We start from the raw sequence: 18,505 nt of genomic DNA, 5'->3' as shown, positions 1-18,505 counted from the left end.
TCATGCAAAATAAAGATTCTCTTAGTCTTCATCTGATCTTCTTGGATAATCTGTGCTAATTGATAATTTTAATTTCTATTTATTTACTGCATTTATATCAATCTAACAAAACCTGGGTCACTGGTAAGATACACAAACAATTTTCCTAGCAGTTGTGTGAAAGGAATTCACGTCCTTCTGCCTTTATACCCATGTATTATGTGATGTAGTATGATGTCATTTGATAAAGGACATTTGATGAGCACATCTCTACTGTATAAGCTTTCTTCTTTTCTTTTGAAAAGCCTTAACAGCTCCAAGCCCACTCCAACCTGCATTCTGGGAATTGTGTATTTTGTGATGGCGCTGAGAATGAACAAATGAATTTGTTCAGTGAGGATTTCACCCAAACTCATGAATAACGGAATAACGGGCTCAAGTTAAAGGAAGCCAGATTCCAGGTGTACATCAGGAAAAACTTCCTGACTGTTAGAGCAGTACGATAATGGAATCAATGACCTAGGGAGGTTGTGGGCTCTCCCACACTAGAGGCCTTCAAGAGGCAGCTGGACAACCATCTGTCAGGGATGCTTTAGGGTGGATTCCTGCATTAAGCAGGGGGTTGGACTCGATGGCCTTGTAGGTCCCTTCCAAATCTGCTATTCTATGATTCTATGCCAAACTTCCAGTTCAACTATTGTTAATGAGATTCCTTAGTTTAATTTCACCACGAAGAATTGCAAAGGATTTCTGCCCTCCCCGTATTACTAGCCAAAGAAAGTGATTTTTATTTATATCTTGGATCTCTAGCAGGCTGTTGGTTCAATATTGTCATGGTTTCTCCCATGTTTGGCCACATGTCCACTAGACCATTTAATGTCCCTGGTTTACTGTGAAAATTACTATCTTTCCAAATTGATGTAATACGTTGGTGCTACCAGCAGACATATTTACTTCTCTTTCTTTCTTTCTTTTTTTGTTGGGCACACTTAGGACTATACGACAAATGTTCTTACACCACACTTGACCGAGGATGGGTCCTGGGGATTAACAACGTCAGTGACCAGGGGAATAGAGACCCCCGCTATTTTTTTTCGTTGAAGACGGACCGGGCCCGGAAGATCACCACCATCACGGATCATCGTAGCTACCTCCCGAATCAATGGGTCCACCTAGCCATCACTTATGATGGACGCCTGATGAAGCTCTATGTGAATGGTGCCCAGATGGCGACCAGCAGCGAACAGGTCGGGAGTATCTTCAGTCCTTTGATGGCGAAATGCAAAGTCCTCATGCTTGGTGGCAATGCCCTAAACCAGAATTACCGAGGCTATGTAGAACATTTCAGTCTTTGGAGAACAGCCCGGTCTCAGAAGGAGATCTTGTTGGACATGGCCCTGGTGTTTCATGGAGTAGATACTCCTTTACCTCAGCTTGTTTTTCAGGAGACTTTACAGAATGTGAAAAGCACCTGGTCCCCCATGAAAGATAGCCCAAGTCTTCCTCAGATTGAGTCCACTTCCCATCCCGGCTACTTACTGGATACTAGCCTTGATCCTCCTCCATGCGGGCAAACTGTCTGTGATAACGTAGAGGTCATCACCAGCTACAACAAACTCCCGAGCTTCCGGCGCAAGAAGGTAGTCCGCTACCGAGTGGTGAACATCTACGATGACCACCATCGGAACCCAACTGTCAGCCGGCAGCAGATTGAATTTCAGCACCAGCAGCTGAACGACGCCTTCAGCCCTTACAACATCTCATGGGAACTGGAGGTGCTAGAGGTGGAGAACTCCTCTCTTCGACACCGCCTCATCCTGGCTAACTGCGACATCAGCAAGATTGGGGACGAGAACTGCGACCCGGAGTGCAACCATACCTTGACTGGGTACGATGGAGGAGACTGCCGGCACTTGCGCTATTCCCCATCCAGCAAGAAGCAGAACGGTGTGTGCAACATGGATTGTAACTATGAGAAATACAACTTTGATGGTGGGAATTGCTGTAACCCAGAGATCACGGATGTCACCAAGACGTGCTTCGATCCGGACTCTCCTCACAGGTAGGCAGACTCTTAAGTAAATAAAGTCTTTGGAATCATACCAGGTCTGCTGCTACTTCATGTCGACCCCACGCTGGATCTCTTCTGCCCTCCATCCCTAGATGTAATTAATTCCTTTTTGAAACTTAATCCAGTTTTAGCAAGAATGTACGTGGGGCCAACTTACCTGGTCCTTTCAAGAGTAATCATGGCCTGTGCTGGCTTCAGGTTTTGGGGGGCCCTGAGTCAAGATGCCCACTTGGGGGGGTGCTACCCTGCTTCTTTAACCCTGCCAACTCACTTGCCCTCTCCCTTTGGACCCAGTGGGTACAATAGGGTGACCATAAGAAAAGGAGGACCGGCCTCCTGTATCTTTAACCGTTGTATTGAAAAGGGAATTTCAACAGGTGTCATTTGTATATATGGGGAACCTGGTGAAATTCCCACTCCATCTCCACAGTTAAAGCTGCAGGAGCTATACTAGAGTGTCCAGATTTAAAAGAGGGCAGCTTCAACTGTTGTGATGAAGAGGGAATTTCACCAGGTTCTCCATCTATACAAATGACACCTGCTGAAATTCCCTTTTCTATGCAACTGTTAAAGAGACAGGAGCCCTGTCCTCCTTTTCATATGGTCACCTGCCACAACACAGGCTCTGAACACCAGACCTCATGTCTGCCACCACTTCTTATGGGGCAGCACAGGCTCTGAACACCAGACCCGGCCGAGGCTACTCCCTGCTCAAGCCAAGCACCACCACTTGTACGTCTGAGGCAAGGGATAAAGCCCACCTTCCTCCAAACTATGTGGAGAAAAGGGTTTAAAATGGAGAATGGATTTTAATATATATAATAATGCGCTGTGAGTTATATCTGCTTAGGTGAATGATTGTCAGAGTGGGTGTTATATGTGTAAACTTAAGATGATAAACGCCAAACAGACACGTGGTATTTTTGTGGTAGTTTTAAAACAAACAATCAAAATTTATTTTTAAAAGTTCATAAGCTTTGTTTCAAATAACAACATTTAAAAACCTTTTTGAAACCTTCCATACAATCCGGTCACTCATTCACACACGCGCTTTCCTTTTTCTCACACAATCACTCTTGAACTTTCTTTATTCTTAGTATTGATTAATATACATCAACTACGTGCACACCACACTCTAAAGACACCACTCACTACACTGACCCTCAAATTTCCCAGAACTTAAGTACCATAAACACAGAGAGCACTACAGACTCTAAGAGTACCTAACAAGTCCCCCCGAAAAGTTCTCTCAATCCCCTCAGTCCTGCCCTTATATATCACTCCTCCCCCCTCCCAAGACATTCTAACTCCGCCCACTCAGGCCAACATTCTACAAACCACAGACTTACACACTGCAGACATACATTTGGAATCTACTTGTGGGGTGTAACGCCACATCACCCTAGGGTACAACCATCCACAGTGTGATCTTTGATTGCAAGTGAACCAGTTGCGACAGCAAGGAGGGGGCGGAGGGGGTCAGCCTGATGTGGGGATTGAGAGTGGTTCCCCCAGAGGGGTGTGGCCCATACCAGGGCCCCAAGAATGCCTCCCCTTGATCCTGATCCTGGCCAGTCCACTTTATTTTCAGTTTCAGTTCCAGATTTGCTCGGGATGAACTGGCGACATGAGCAGCTCATTAGTTCTGGCACACGCAACCCCAAAAGGCGATGTTGCACACCTTTGGATCTTGTCTTGAAGCTGGTTGGAAACTGGCATACAAGCCTGTGGTCTTGGGCGGATGTGTCCAGACTGACTATGGAGGAAAGAAATTGCTATACCAGGGCATTGGGATCCTCAGCCGACTTGGCCCATCTGCAAGTGACCCTATGGAAAGGAGGACCGGACTCCTGTATCTAACAGTTGTATTGAAAGGGGAATTTCAGCAGGTGCCAATTGTATGCATGCAGCACCAGTGAAAGCTGCAGGAGCTATACTAGTGTGACCAGATGCAAAAAAGGGCAGGGCTCCTTCAGCTTTAACCGTTGTGATGAAGAGGGAATTTCACCAAGTGCTGCATGCATACAAATAACACCTGCTGAAATGCCCTTTTCTATGCCATTGTTAAAGATCCAGGAGCCCGGTCCACCTTTTCATATGGTCGCCCTCCCACTACCATGAGATAAAAATGGAAGCTAAACCGCAGGTCATGTTTGGGGATGTTTATATGAATTATTTCCCTGTCGGTTGTGTCCAGATCTTGTATGATGTGTGTTGGAGACACCATGGAAAACCTACATGGATGCTCCTTCTGGGAAGGGAAGAGCCAAATGAAATTGTGAGCCGATAGAGCAAGCCAGGTGAGCCGATAGAGCAAGCCTCGCTGTCTCACCTGATGGATCCAGGTGGAAAGCCATATATTCAGGGGGGGGGGGGGAGGCTGCTATTTAGAGAGGGCTGCTAATTGAGAGGACTGCTTAAGCCAGAAAATATGATGATACCTTTTGCTGCCTACCGTTTGGAACTTGCAACTATTTTCGATCCTAGCCAGGATTCACTAGATACCATTTCCACCTGGTCCTCCTCCATCTACCTTGGTTAGAGGCAGAAAATGATCTCCTTTTTGTGCCGGGTAGGATTGCTCCCCTGGGCGAGGGGATGTGGACAAGTTTTTACGAGTCTTTTATGCCAGCCATAAACTAAATCAGAACGGTAAAACCTGGGCTACAAAAGCTGGCGGGTTTTTACTGCGCAGGAATGATTGTCTGAGAGTCGTGCAAAGGGGGACGTTGCTTTTTAAAGGCCCTGTTGTGTCTTCTTCAGCAATAACTGTCGGTTGGAAATATACAGGTATTTATTAGCTCAGGTGCTTTTCAGTGCAGCCCTGTAAATAAAGCCAGAAGAGTTACTAGCCTGCAAAATGTTTTACCAGCGGGCTGGGAACTGACAGAAGATGGAGAACTCCTATCTTGCTCCCCAGCCTGCTGCATTTCTTTGCTGGCTTTGGAGGAAGGAAATTCCCTCCTCCTGAAGCCCACAGTTGAACTTGCTTTCTGAGGGAGGATTTGAATCCAGGTCTACTGAGTCTGACCACTCTTGTAAACTCTTCCTGTGCAGCTGGAAGGAGCCTTACTTCTTGCTCTGCTGCATAAGGTTTTCTTTCATTGACTTAAACCTATTTCGCAGCATCTGTGGGGAAAGGTTGCCTTTCGGGGAAATTTGGGGTGCCAAATGGCTTATCACTTCATAATCTTCCCTCTCGAATGTTTTTCTCCACAATGGAGCTCTGATGTTGGCAGTGAGTTTGTCATGGAGAAAAGCACCCCAAGGGGATGAATGGATATGTTTGTGTCTCAGAGTAGGAGCAGGCTATGGAGAGGCAGTGTGGTGTAGTGGCTAGAGTGTCAGACTGGGAGTCGGGAGATCCGGGTTCTAGTCCCCACTCAGCCATGGAAACCCACTGGGTGACTTTGGGCCAGTCACAGACTCAGCCCAACCCACCTCACAGGATTATTGTTGTTGTGAGGATAAAGGAGGAGGATGATTATGTATGCCACCTTGGGTTCCTTGCAGGAATACAGGCAGGATATAAATGCAATAATAAATTAGGGTGACCATATGAAAAGAGGACACAGCTCCTGTATCTTTAACAGTTGTATAGAAAAGGGAATTTCAGCAGCTCTCATTTGTATATATGGAGAACCTGGTGGAATTTCTTCTTCATCCCAACAGTTAAAACTGCAGGAGCTATACTAGAGTGACCAGATTTAAAAGCGGGCAGGGCACCTGCAGCTTTAACTGTTGTGATGAAGAGGGAATTTCACCAGGTTCTCCATATGTACAAAAGACAACTGCAGAAATTCCCTTTTCAATACAACTGTTAAAGATACAGGAGCCTGGTCCTCTTTTCCATATGGTCACCCTATAATAAATAAAATAACAGAAGGGTTCAGGGAGTGCTTAGCCCCATTGCCCATATGGCCCCTTGGCTTTAAAAATTAGAACCCAGCCCCTGGTTTTAAAAAGTTCACATCTCCTGTGGACTTCATACTGTGCATAGTTAAATTATGGAACTTGCTACCACAGGATGTAGTAATGGCCACCAATCTGGATGGCTTTAAAAGGCGGTTGGATAAATTCCAGGAGGAGAAAGCTATCAATGGCTACTAGCTCTGATGGTTATGTGCTATCTCCAGTATTCGGGGCAGTAAGCCTGTGTGCACCAGTTGCTGGGGAACATGGGTGGGAGGGTGCTGTTGCACCATGTCCTGCTTGTGCATCCTTGGCTGATGGCTGGTTGGCCACTGTGTGAACAGAGTGCTGGACTAGATGGACCCTTGGTCTGATCCAGCAGAGCACTTCTTATTACTTCAAGTGTCCCTTAGTCGGTGTGATGGCATTGGGCTTGATGCATCCTGAATAAAACAGTGGTCCATCAGTCTTCTCAGGAGAAACTACTTAATTTCCACTTCCTGAACCAATACACTAATTGAAACACAGTTATTCTTCAATATTCCTACCTATTTGAACGTTGTGATGCCATTCTCCAGTCCAAAAATGTGTACAAAAGGGCATACCTTAAGGAAAACTGTCCACAGATGTGGTTATACTTGCAATGAGAATGTCCAAATAGAAGTGTGTAGAAATGCACACAAAAATGTGCAGGAGTTTTCTGTGGTGTTCAGTTCTGGGCATCACACTTCAAGGAGGATGCAGAGAAGCTGGAGGGGGTTCAGAGGAAGGCAATGACGAAGATCAGGAGTCTGGAAACAAAGCCCTGTGAGGATAGATTGAAAGAACTGGGCATGTTTAGCCTGGAGAAGAGAAGACTGAGGGGAGACATGAGAGCACTCCTCAAATACTTGAAAGGGTATCACATGAAGGAAGGCCAGGATCTCTTCTCCATCATCCCAGAGTGCAGGACACAAAATAATGGGCTCAAGTTACCAGAAGCCAGATTCTGGCTGGGCATCAGGAAAAACTTCCTGACTGTTAGAGTAGTACAATGGAACCAATGACCTAGGGAGGTTGTGGGCTCTCCCACACTAGAGGCCTTCAAGAGGCAGTTGGACAACCATCTATCAGGGATGCTTTAAGGTGGATTCCTGCATTGAGCAGGGGGTTGGACTCGATGGCCTTATGGGCCCCTTCCAACTCTACTATTCTAGGATTGTATGAAAAATGATCCCCTCCATGACGTCAAAACCTGGTGTGCCTTTTGACATCTCCATCTGTTAGGCTATGACTTTCGGCTACCAAGCAAACTGGTGCGTATTTAATAGCCATACAAGGCAGCTATTAATAGAACGAATTTACCAAAATATAGAACTGCCTGACAGAAAGCGGAAATCTGTGGGATTGGTGCCAGGAAAATTTCCATGTTGAAATTTTACCAAAAGATGTAGTAAAAAATTAAATGTGCAGAGGAAAAGGGTGGAACCCATTTCTTGGATACTGATATGACTTCTCTCTCTCTCTCTCTCTCTCTCTCTCTCTCTCTCCCCTCTCTCCCCCTCCCAATCTACTCAATAAGGCTTGTTAAAGGTTTGTTCATCCCTGCTCAGTGAGTTAGCTCCTTCTTAGAATAAAGTAAAGGAATGGTTGATAAAGCCCTATAAGGCACAAGTCCAGGTTATCTGGAAGACCGTATTCTTCCTTACAAGCCTGCCCGTGCTCTGAGATCCTCAGGGGAAGCCCTTCTCTCAGTCCCACCACCATCACAGGCACGCCTGGTGAGAACGCAGGAGAGCAAAAACGTTTTTGTTCTGGCAGGCTTTTGGGAATACTCCAGACCTGTGTTAATGTAAGCTGAGCTGGGGTGCTGCAGGTACTCATCAGGTCCCAAAGGGGGCAGGTTTTCTGCGATGGACATCCTTACCCAAGGGTAATTGCATATCCTGCTTCAGGAAAGAGAATTATTATTATTTTTCTGCTCACCAAGCCAGAGAGGAGCTCCTGAACTCATTGCCAATGGAATTAATTTAGTGTACCTTTCCCCAGCCTGGTGCCCTCACAATGTTTTGAACGTTGACTCCCATCAGCCACAGCCAGCCACAGTCAGGAGTGCTAGGAGTTGTAGTCCCAAACATCTGGATGGCAATCAGATTGAAAAAGGCTGGTTTCGCACCTCTGATTGGCGTAGTTTAAAGTTTGAATTCTGATATTCATGGTGCTCAGAGTTTGATGAATGCCACAGCGACTGACCCAGAAGTCTTCATTCCAAATCTCAAGGAGGCTTCACTGTGCTTCAATCAGTTGATAGAGCCAGTGTGGTGTAGTGGCAAAAGTGTTGGACTGAGAGTTGGGAGATCCGGGTTCTAGTCCCCACTCGGCCATGGAAACCCACTGGGAGATTTGGGCCAGTCACAGACTCTCAGCCCAACCCACCTCACAAGGTTGTTGTTGTGAGGATACAAATGGAAAGGAGGAGGATTATATACACCGCCTTGGGTTCCTTGGAGGAAAAATGGCGGGATATAAATGCAACAAATAAAAATAAAATAAATAATGCAAATATAAAACCAGCACAAGCTAGAATGTACCAAAGATCCCCTCCTGCATAGCCCCACTGTGTTAAATAGATGAACACGTTGACAGAGATAAGACCAAAGAGGTCCTTTGGAGGACCATTTTTTTCGGGTCACGGATGAGAATGGTTTCTGAAAATAGATTTTGAACGATGAGCATATATTACTGTCATCCACACACTGGGAAACCCCCCATTTGCATTATGGTAATGTGTTGTAGAATCATAGAATAGTCGGGAATCCACTCTAAAGCATCCCTGACAGATGGTTGTCCAGCTGCCTCTTGAATGTGGGAGAGCCCACAACCTCCCTAGGTAGCTGGTTCCATTGTCGGACTGCTCTAACAGGCAGGAAGTTTTTCCTGATGTCCAGCCGGAATCTGGCTTCCTGTAACTTGAGCCTGTTATTCCGTGTCCTGCACTCTGGGAGGATTGTACATGGGACCGCCTTTGAAAATGGGCCGGAAACTTTGGCTGACCCAAACTAGATAGGCAAGGCAGGGACTTTCAGTGAAGGGTACTCTTGTGCAAGTACTTTGCCGTCTGCACGGACTTTCACTCTGTGACGTCACCACCTCACACACACCTCCCCCAGGCTAAGCACAACCACAAATACCTGAGGAAGGGGCAAAAAGAAAAGTATAACCTTTCCCTTATAGCAGAGGGAAAAGGTAAGGAGATTTGGAAAAAGGCTTGTCTGTGACTATAGCAGGCTGAAAGTTCAATGTAAACTGTTTATTTATGAACTAATAGAGCAGGAGACACAGCCAAATTGACACATGGTTTTATGGTTGCAAAATAAAGAAAATGTTTATTGTAGTTTGCAGTTCTTAGTTCCTTTGAATTATATTCCTATCCTGCCTATTCTTAATAATTCTGGTAGTAACCAATCTAATATGACAAATCTTGATAAAATAGTTAAGAGCAGAGACACCGCACTGACAACAAAGGTCCGCGTAGTTAAAGCAGTGGTATTCCCCGTAGTAACCTATGGCTGCGAGAGCTGGACCATAAGGAAGGCTGAGCGAAGGAAGAGAGATGCTTTTGAACTGTGGTGTTGGAGGAAAATGCTGAGAGTGCCGTGGACCGCAAGAAGATCAAACCAGTCCATACTCCAGGAAATCAAGCCAGACTGCTCACTTGAGGGAATGGTATTAAAGGCAAAACTGAAGTATTTTGGCCACATCATGAGAAGACAGGACACCCCGGAGAAGAGGCTGATGCTAGGGAAAGTGGAAGGCAAAAGGAAGAAGGGCCGACCAAGGGCAAGATGGAGGGATGATATTCTGGAGGTGATGGACTTGACCTTGGGGAAGCTGAGGGTGGCGACGGCCGACAGAAAGCTCTGGCGTGGGCTGGTCCATGAAGTCACGAAGAGTCGGAAGCGACTGAACGAATAAACAACAACAAAAGTCCCTATGGTCTTATTTTCACTCGCTCCTCACACAACTCTTGACAAGAAATCACTCAGCTAAACACTTCTACCTTCCAAACCCCATCACTAACTGAACCCCTCAAACCACACAGCTCCCCCATATAGAGACTCCTCCCCCTTTCCACAGCATCACCAGCCACACCCACTCAGTCCAACATTCCGCACTCTCTAGACATACTCAACCAGACATACCTAAGGGAATAGAAATGTGGGTAACGCCACACACTCCCTTTCCATGTGCAATTCAGAGGGCTGATAATATTAACCTTTAATGCCCTGCATGATTTGGAGACAGGTTACCCCCTGGATTGCTCTTTTAAAGTTCTAACTGGTTTTGACTGAAAACCAGGGCAAATCCACCACCCCACTGTTATTGGAGCCACCCGTCTGCATTGGTTCAGCTATGAAATTAACTCCTACAAGATAGTGATGGATACTAGCATGGGTCGTTTTAAAAGGAGATTGGACCAATTCATGGATGATAATGCTATCAATGAAAGCCCTCTACGGCTTGGATCCAGGTGATCTGAAAGACCGTATTCTCCCATATGAGCCTGCCCGTGCTCTGAGCTCTTCTGGGGAGGTCTTTCTCTCAGTCCCACCAACATCCCAGGCACACCTGATGGCTACGTGGGAGAGGGCCTTCTCGGTGGCTGCTCCAAGGCTCTGGAACTCCCTTCCCAGGGAAGCTAGGCTGGTTCTCTCTGTGCCAAAGTTTCAGAGGCAGGCAAAACCTGTTTTGTTTCAGGCTTTTGGAACTATACTGGACCTGTATTAATGTGTTGGATTACCCCCCACACACCCCATTTTAACTGTTACAGTTTTTAAATTTTTTAACAGGTTTTTAATTTTAGTGTAGGTTTAATTCTATTTTAACTTTTGTCATTTATATTTATATGTTTTAATTGTAAATGTGGGGTGGGTCATTCTAACCTTCATAAAATGGAAAATGTTTCACCAGTCTTCCTGAAATTTACAAGTGCCAGAAAGAAATGCTGGTTTTACATACCCTGAAATTTTCAAGAAGATTGGTGAAAGATTTGAGGGAAGGATGGCAGTTTAAAGCACAAAAAGTGTGTGGGGGAACCTCTCTGAATCAAAATGACACTGAAAACAAGGGGTAGCGAGTATTTTTGCACATGAAGTTTGGGGAATTGAGACCCTGACCTAGCAATCCAGTGGTGGGGTCTTCTTCCATTGTTCTTCTAGTTGGTGGAATGTCCTCCTATCCCACTTGTGGACTTTCCAGAGATGTGGTTGGGCACTGTGGGAAGGCAGTTGCTGAACTAGATGGCTCTTTGGTCTGATCCAGCATGGCTCTTCTTACGTTGGACTGGGTGATCACATTCTGTGAGAGAGGAACGTATGGCCTGATGACGTGATTTCAGCATCCCTAGCAGCCATCAACCAGCCTGTGGAATTTCTCTCCCTCTCCCTCTCTCAAACTCCAACAGAAAAGACCTTTAACTGATGTATTAAGAGCTTTGGAATCACGACACTCTCAGAATGACGCAATTTCAGAATGTTGCAAGAAGTTCCCATCTTAAAAAGAGTTCCGTGATTCGTCACTGCCTTCGGGTATGCGCATGGGATCTGTTTCAAAATTATGCTCCCTGCACCCTGACACGCATTGTTTCTTTGCTCTTTCCATTCCGCTACTAAACTACCATCTCAGGACGAGTTGAGTTGTGGCTGCTTTTTCAAAAAATAATAATAATTAAATATGGATCTTACTGGCCCTTCCAAAGAGATGCGTCAAGGAAATATTCTAATGACAGTTAGAAAGGCTTTGATCCCCTTCCAGGACTGCACTCACGGCTTTGAAATGCGACTTTGGCAGCCCTGGAGTCTCGCTTCCTTGGTTCTTCTTGGCATGGGCCCATTTGACTGACATTACGTCCTCCATCACGGGACCCAAATAACCTTGAGAAGACGAAGTGTGGCTCGCAGATTGCAAGGAGAAGGTCGGGGGGAGGATAGAAACCCACCATCAGTAGTAGTATAACCCGCCTTTTTCCCAATACTGGGACTCAAGGCAGCTTTACACATTAAAACATAGAATCATAGAATACTAGCGTTGGATATAAGGCCATCGAGTCCAACCCACTGCTCAATGCGAGAATCCACCTTCAAGCATCCCTGACAGATGGTTGTCCAGCTGCCTCTTGAAGGCTTCTAGTGTGGGAGAGTCTACCACCTCCCCAGGTCACTGGTTCCATTGTCGTGCTGCTCTAACAGTCAGGAAGTTTTTCCTGATGTCCAGCCGGAATCTGGCTTCCTGTAACTTGAGCCCATTATTCCGTGTCCTGCACTCTGGGAGGATTGAGAAGAGATCCTGGCCCTCCTCTGTACATGTACAGTTAAAACAAATAAATGTATACAAAAGTTAAAAATATAATTAAACATGCTACAATATTAAAACATTTAAAAACATTTTTAAAAAATGAATCATAACAGTAATTTTAAAAAACCAACAATGTAGAAACAACGCATATGCAAAGGTCTAGGCTGTTCCCCAAACGCTTGCCGGAACAAAAAAGTTTTTGCCTGCCTCAGGAAGCACATCAAGGTGGGAGCCAGTCTAGCTTCCCTGGGAAGGGAGTTCCAGAGTCCTGGGGCAGCCACCGAAAAGGCCTTCTCCCGCGTTCCCACCAGGCATGCCTGGGATGATGGTGTGACCTAGAAGTTCTTTGGTGCTGTGCGAACAAGCCACGGCTTAAGAAGCTGTATCATACCAAAGACTTGTCAACTTAACAGTCTTTTAGCATTTAGGAAAGGGAAAGGAACCTCTCGTGCAAGCACGGAGTCATTGCTGACTCTTGGAGGGACGCAAGCTTTCACTGACGTTTTCTTGGCAGGCCTTATAGCGGGGTGGTTTGCCGTTGCCTTCCCCGGCCGTTATTACCTTTCCCCCAGCTAACTGGGTACTCATTTTACTGACCTCGGGAGGATGGAAGGCTGAGTCGACCTGAGCCGGCTGCCTGAAACCAGCTTCTGCTGGGATCGAACTCAGGCCGTGGGGAGAGTTTCAGCTGCAGAAACTGCTGCTTTACCGCTCTGCGCCACACGAGCATTTAAGAAAGCTATAAAAACTGTTCTATTCTGGCAAGCCTATCCAGTGGAATTTTAGGATGTTTATAGGATGTTTTTAGGATGTTTTAATAATGTATACTATGTTTTTAATCAGTTCTATGTATTCTATACTGATTGTTGTTCCCCGCCTCGATCCAAATGGAGAGGCGGGTAAGAATTTTATTATTATTATTATTATTATTATTATTATTATTATTATTATTATAGATCCATGGTCCCTGCCCCTTCAAAAAAAGAAAAGAAAATCCATTCAGTGCACAGTGCTGATGAGCATGTAAAATCAGAAGATCTATTTCATCCAGCACCCACTCTCCCAAGTTGGCCAACTAGATCCCTCTGGGAAGCTAACAGGCAGGACATGAGGGCTACAGACATTTCCTGTGGTTGTCCTCTGAGAGCTAGAACTCCCTGGCACACTAGCTAATAATCAATCTGAATAGCTCTTTGGCGGGTATCACACTAGGAACATCCTTCCCAGCTGAAACAAATGTATATTGGAATGTTTTGTTCCACTTAAAAAGATCTGGTACCTAGTGATGGGAAAGTCCCTTCTTTGAGATGCTCTGAAGGAGCATCTTGGAGAACTCCTTGAGGGAATCTACACGTCGTACTGAAGGCGCTTGCATGCACCTGCAATGCGCCCCGAAAGCGATTGTGTAGATCCTGCCCTGGAAGAGGCGCAGGAAGAGGCGGCTGGGGAATCCGGCCGCGTCCTTGCCACCACCGCCCACCGCCGGCCTCCTGCTGCCGGCGAAAGAGCCTCTGCTGACCCCGGCTACTCACGGTGAGGAGGGAAGAAGCCTGGATGGGTGCCGGCATCAGGAGGTGGTGGTGGGCGGCTGCGGTGGCAAGGACGTGGCCGGATACCCCAGCCGCCTCTTTCTCCGCCTCTTCCTGCGCCTCTTCCAGCAGGATCTACACACGAGCTTTCGGGTTGCACCAGGTGCAATCAGTGGATTCTTACCAATTCTTTCTAGGTCTGGGGATGAGCAAATGAGATCCACAGCATTTTCCAAACATCAGCCCACCGTGCGTCTTGCGCCCAATTCCCGTTCGTGTTTGGAATCGCTGCTCACTTCACACGAACGGGAAAATTGTGAGTACCGATCAAATGGGGGATTTGTGCAAATTTCCCCTGATTTGCGCAAATTTCCTCCATAGACTAAAGCTGTGCTTGGTCAATTTACAGAGGAAATTTGTGCAAATTAGGAACTTCATGAAAATTAGGAATTTTGCACAACTCTGACTGGGAAGTGGGAATGAGAGTGAGCCCGCTTGACAATTTGCAGATATTTTCAGTGGCAACGTGCGTGTGCTCACGTTCAGAGCTTCAAACGGCACACAGTCACATGTTTTGTGAGCAAAACTAAAATTCTCATACATGCCTATCTAGGCCTAACCAGGTTTCTTAGGTTGGGTGTGTGTGAAAGGCAGGAATAAGTCAGCAGTTCAGGGGTAAGAACTGAGGCTGTGGAGAAGCCATGACCATACTGAATAAATTCCTGAGATTTTAGTTGGCTTGATCAGAAAGAGCTTATATGGAGCTCTGAGCCAATCGGAAAACTGGATAGGAGCCAATCAGAGCCTGGGGATTTGGACAGTAGCCAATCAGAGCCTGAAAAGAATGTTGGAGAAGGCTTAATTCATGTCCTTCATTGCAGGCTGCTCTGCTGGTTGAAGCTTCTGGTTCTAGTTCTGTGTTTGAGTGATCTGGTTCTTGTCTTGCAGGAACTGAGCACTTCAGAGTTACTGCCCATAATGGACTCATAATGTATTCAGCGTACTCCTTGTTGACATCATAATCCTGTCTCCATCACATTCCACTCCTTCCTTAATTTCACCCATCAAACACAAGCAGCGTGACACTTTGCCCTCTCTGTTCTTCCACTCCAAGTGGAGACATCTTTTATGAATTCCAATCTCAATCTGTACCATGGTGTGGGCCCAAACTCAGAACAGGTGTATGTTTGTCAAACTGGTGGTTTTCAGTGTGTGTGTGTGTGTGTGTGTGTGTGTGAGAGAGAGAGAGAGAGAGAGAGAGAGCAGTTATGCAAACTAGCATCAGATGTTGACTAAAGGCATAATAATAATAATAATAATAATAATAATAATAATAATAATAATATATTTCTTATCCGCCTTTCCATTTTGATTGAGGCAGGGAACAACAGTAAACAGTAAAATACATAAAACTGAATTAAAACATAATATACATTTTTAAAACATCCTAAAAAAGCATTCTAAAAACATCTTAAAATTCCACTGGATAGGCCTGCCAGAAGAGATCAGTCTTTATAGCTTTCTTGAATGCTAATAGACTGTTAAGTTGACGAGTCTCCTCTGGTAGGCTATTCCACAGTCTGGGAGCAGTAGAAGAGAAGGTCCTCTGGGTAACAGTTGTTAATCTAGTTTTTGCTAGCTGAAGTAGATTCTTCCCAGAGGACCTGAGTGTGCAGGGTAGACTGTACGGGAGAAGGCGATCCCGCAGGTAGCCTGGACCCAAACCATGTAGGGCTTTAAAGGTGATAACCAACACTTTATACTTCGCCCGGAAACTAATTGGCAGCCAGTGAAGAGATTTTAAAACTGGTGTAATGTGGTCCGTCCGCCCCCCAGGTGTACTGGTGGCCAGCCTGGCTGCCACATTTTGAACTAGTTGAAGTTTCCAGACTAGGCACAAAGGTAGCTCTATGTAGAATGCATTGCAAAAGTCGAGCCTCGACGATACCAGTCCGTGCACTACCGTCTTTAGGTCTTCCGATTCTTATTACTTAGGATGAAGTCTTTGGAGGTGAGGGAGAGGAGGAGGATTTCTACAAAAGCAGTTGATTTCCATCACTGGCCCAGAGGCACCAGGTGCAAAACCTGGATTCCAAATCACTCCTTGATGCCCTGGGTGTGTATATATCTGTGTTTAGCCATTTGCGGTCACCATTACATTGGCAATTGACATGTGGAAAAAGCAACTGAAAGATTTCCCAGAATAAGGAGGCAAAAAGGGTCAAGATATGAATGAAACAATCCAAGGCTTGTTTACTCAGAAGTGGGACATCTTCAAGCAGGGCATGAGCACAGTAGCAACTTCACCCTGTTGTTCCTTGATGAGTGGTGTTCAGAGGCGTGATTCTGAAGGTATCATAAAAGTCATAGCTTCGGTGTTGGTCTCTCTGCAGTTCTTACTCGTCTGCATCCAGGTTATAACATCAGGGTGTTCTGAAGCTGTCACCATTTTGGACGGCTCTAAATTACGCTGGCTTTGGAAGATCAGATTTTCCCCATCATGGAACGTAAGAAGAGCTGTGATGGATCAGTCCGAAGGCCTATCTAGTCCAATGTTCTGTTCCAACAGCGGCCAACCAGATGACCCAGGGAAGCCCATAGGACATAAATGCAATAGTACTCTCCCACTCATGTTCCTAGCAATTGATAATCAGATGCCTATTGCCTCTCATACTGGCGGTTATAAACAGCCTCAAGACTACAAGCAATAGGCTTATCCGTCATGAATTTGTCTCATCTTTTCAGATCAACTAAACTGATGGTCTTTACCATGTGCCGCAGCAACGCATAACACCGAATGAAGATGGACTGTGGGCATGGCTAGATGGGGTGATATCCAGGGATCACCCCAGGATCATCCCTGTATGTCCACATGACACATAGGGGATCCCAGAAGAAGGGAGGGATGATCCCTCCCTATACCCAGGATGATCAGGGGTCTGGAGACAAAGCCCTATGAAGAGAGACTGAAAGAACTGGGCATGTTCAGCCTGGGGAAGAGAAGACTGAGGGGAGACATGAGAGCACTCTTCAAATACTTGAAAGGTTGTCACACAGAGGAGGGCCAGGATCTCTTCTCGATCCTCCCAGAGTGCAGGACATGGAATAATGGACTCAAGTTACAGGAAGCCAGATTCCAGCTGGACATCAGGAAAAACTTCCTGACTGTTAGAGCAGTGCGACAATGGAATCAGTTACCTAGGGAGGTTGTGGGCTCTCCCACGCAAGAGGCCTTCAAGAGGCAGCTGGACAAGCATCTGTCAGGGATGCTTTAGGGTGGATTCCTGCATTGAGCAGGGGGTTGGACTCGATGGCCTTGTAGGCCCCTTCCAACTCTGCTATTCTATGATTCTATTGCCCTACCCTTCTATCCCGACTTTTCCCGCAGTCCCGGGATGATCCTGAGATCGCAGGACGTGTGGCCAGGCATCCCGTTTTCATCCCGGCTTCTCACGAGTAAACGCGAGGAGCCAGGAACCGAGCTCTGCAAGTGTTCTGTGCTCATCGGGGGGCAGGGGGAGGGGCCTTTTTTTAAGACTTACCTTTGACCTGGAGCACTGGTGTGATCCAGCTCCTGTTTCTTTAAAAAAAAAAATGGCGTCCTCTTCCTCCTGGGACGTCGCACACTGCGTGTAGACGAGGAGCACCAGCACGGAATCATCATATAACAAGATCCTCCCCATCCACCTTCCTCATCTAGCCATGCCCTGTGTAATGGAAAACTTGTTCTTGTGTCTCTGTAATCTCTCGCTACTCAGTTTCATTGGATAACCCAGGCTCTAGTATTACGAAAGTATCCACTTTTGCCACATTGTGGATAATTTTATAATCTTCAATCATGCCCTCTCATTTCCCTTTCCCCTTTTTCTTTTTAACTGAAACGACCCAAATTTTACAACCTGCTGAAGTCACATAGGGGTGTTTGAGAGTTCTGTTTTCGCTTGCAAAACTTGTGAGCGTGCCCTGTCCGAAGCACCGAATGGTGCATGCAGCCTCTGAAAATATTCACAAATTGTCAAGTATGGGCTTGCATTTTGCCTTTTTCCCGATTCCCGGTTTCATTTGTGCAAATTTCCTAATATTTGCGCAAATATCCACTATGGACTGAATCAGCTGTACTTTAGGGAGGAAATTTGCACAAATTTGGAGATTTGCGCAAATTTGGGGAGACTCACTCAAATCTTCCGTTCAGTCGCTGCTCCGTTTGCGCAAGTTCCCATTTGCACAGGGTGTTCAGCTACCACGAAGGGGAATCAGGCATGAAACAAGCAGCAAGAGAGTGTTGGGAGAACCCTGGTGATCTCTAATTTTGTCTTTCACCCATCCCTAAACTTGCATGCTTGGCGTTTATTTATTTTACAGCGTTGCCTGCCAGCTTTTTAACCATAATGTTCCTCTGAATGGCCCACATTAATAATACCAGATTTATAGGCGGTTGATGTAGCCCTCACAATGACAGATCCTATAAAGTGGATCTACAGTGTGTTGATGGGCGTGTGCTTAGATGGTTTTCCAAGGGGGCGTATTGATTGACTCGTGTGGTTGACTTGATTACGGAAAAACACACAAGCTACTCTTCAGCGATGGCTCTCTTTGGACAGATTTGTGGAGGATAGGTTTCTCAATGGATCCATGTTTAGAGGCAGTGTACCTCGGGATCCCTGGTGCTTGGGTTTATCCC

General features: G+C 46.0%; 1 protein-coding gene across 1 annotated transcript in view; it reads left to right on the top strand.

Annotated features, from left to right (window-relative positions):
• Positions 1–18,505, top strand: part of PAPPA (pappalysin 1) — a 259,190-nt gene that overhangs the window by 35,425 nt on the left and 205,260 nt on the right. The window contains exon 2 of the mRNA XM_063144791.1: positions 973–2,041. Within this exon, the coding sequence (XP_063000861.1) occupies positions 973–2,041 (1,069 nt within the window). The remainder of the gene's footprint in view (positions 1–972; positions 2,042–18,505) is intronic.

This window comes from Elgaria multicarinata, chromosome 19 (assembly GCF_023053635.1).
Source record: "Elgaria multicarinata webbii isolate HBS135686 ecotype San Diego chromosome 19, rElgMul1.1.pri, whole genome shotgun sequence".
NCBI lineage: Eukaryota > Metazoa > Chordata > Lepidosauria > Squamata > Anguidae > Elgaria > Elgaria multicarinata.
The sequence above is the reverse complement of the archived record's forward strand: the minus strand, read 5'-3'. Positions and strand labels throughout refer to the sequence as shown.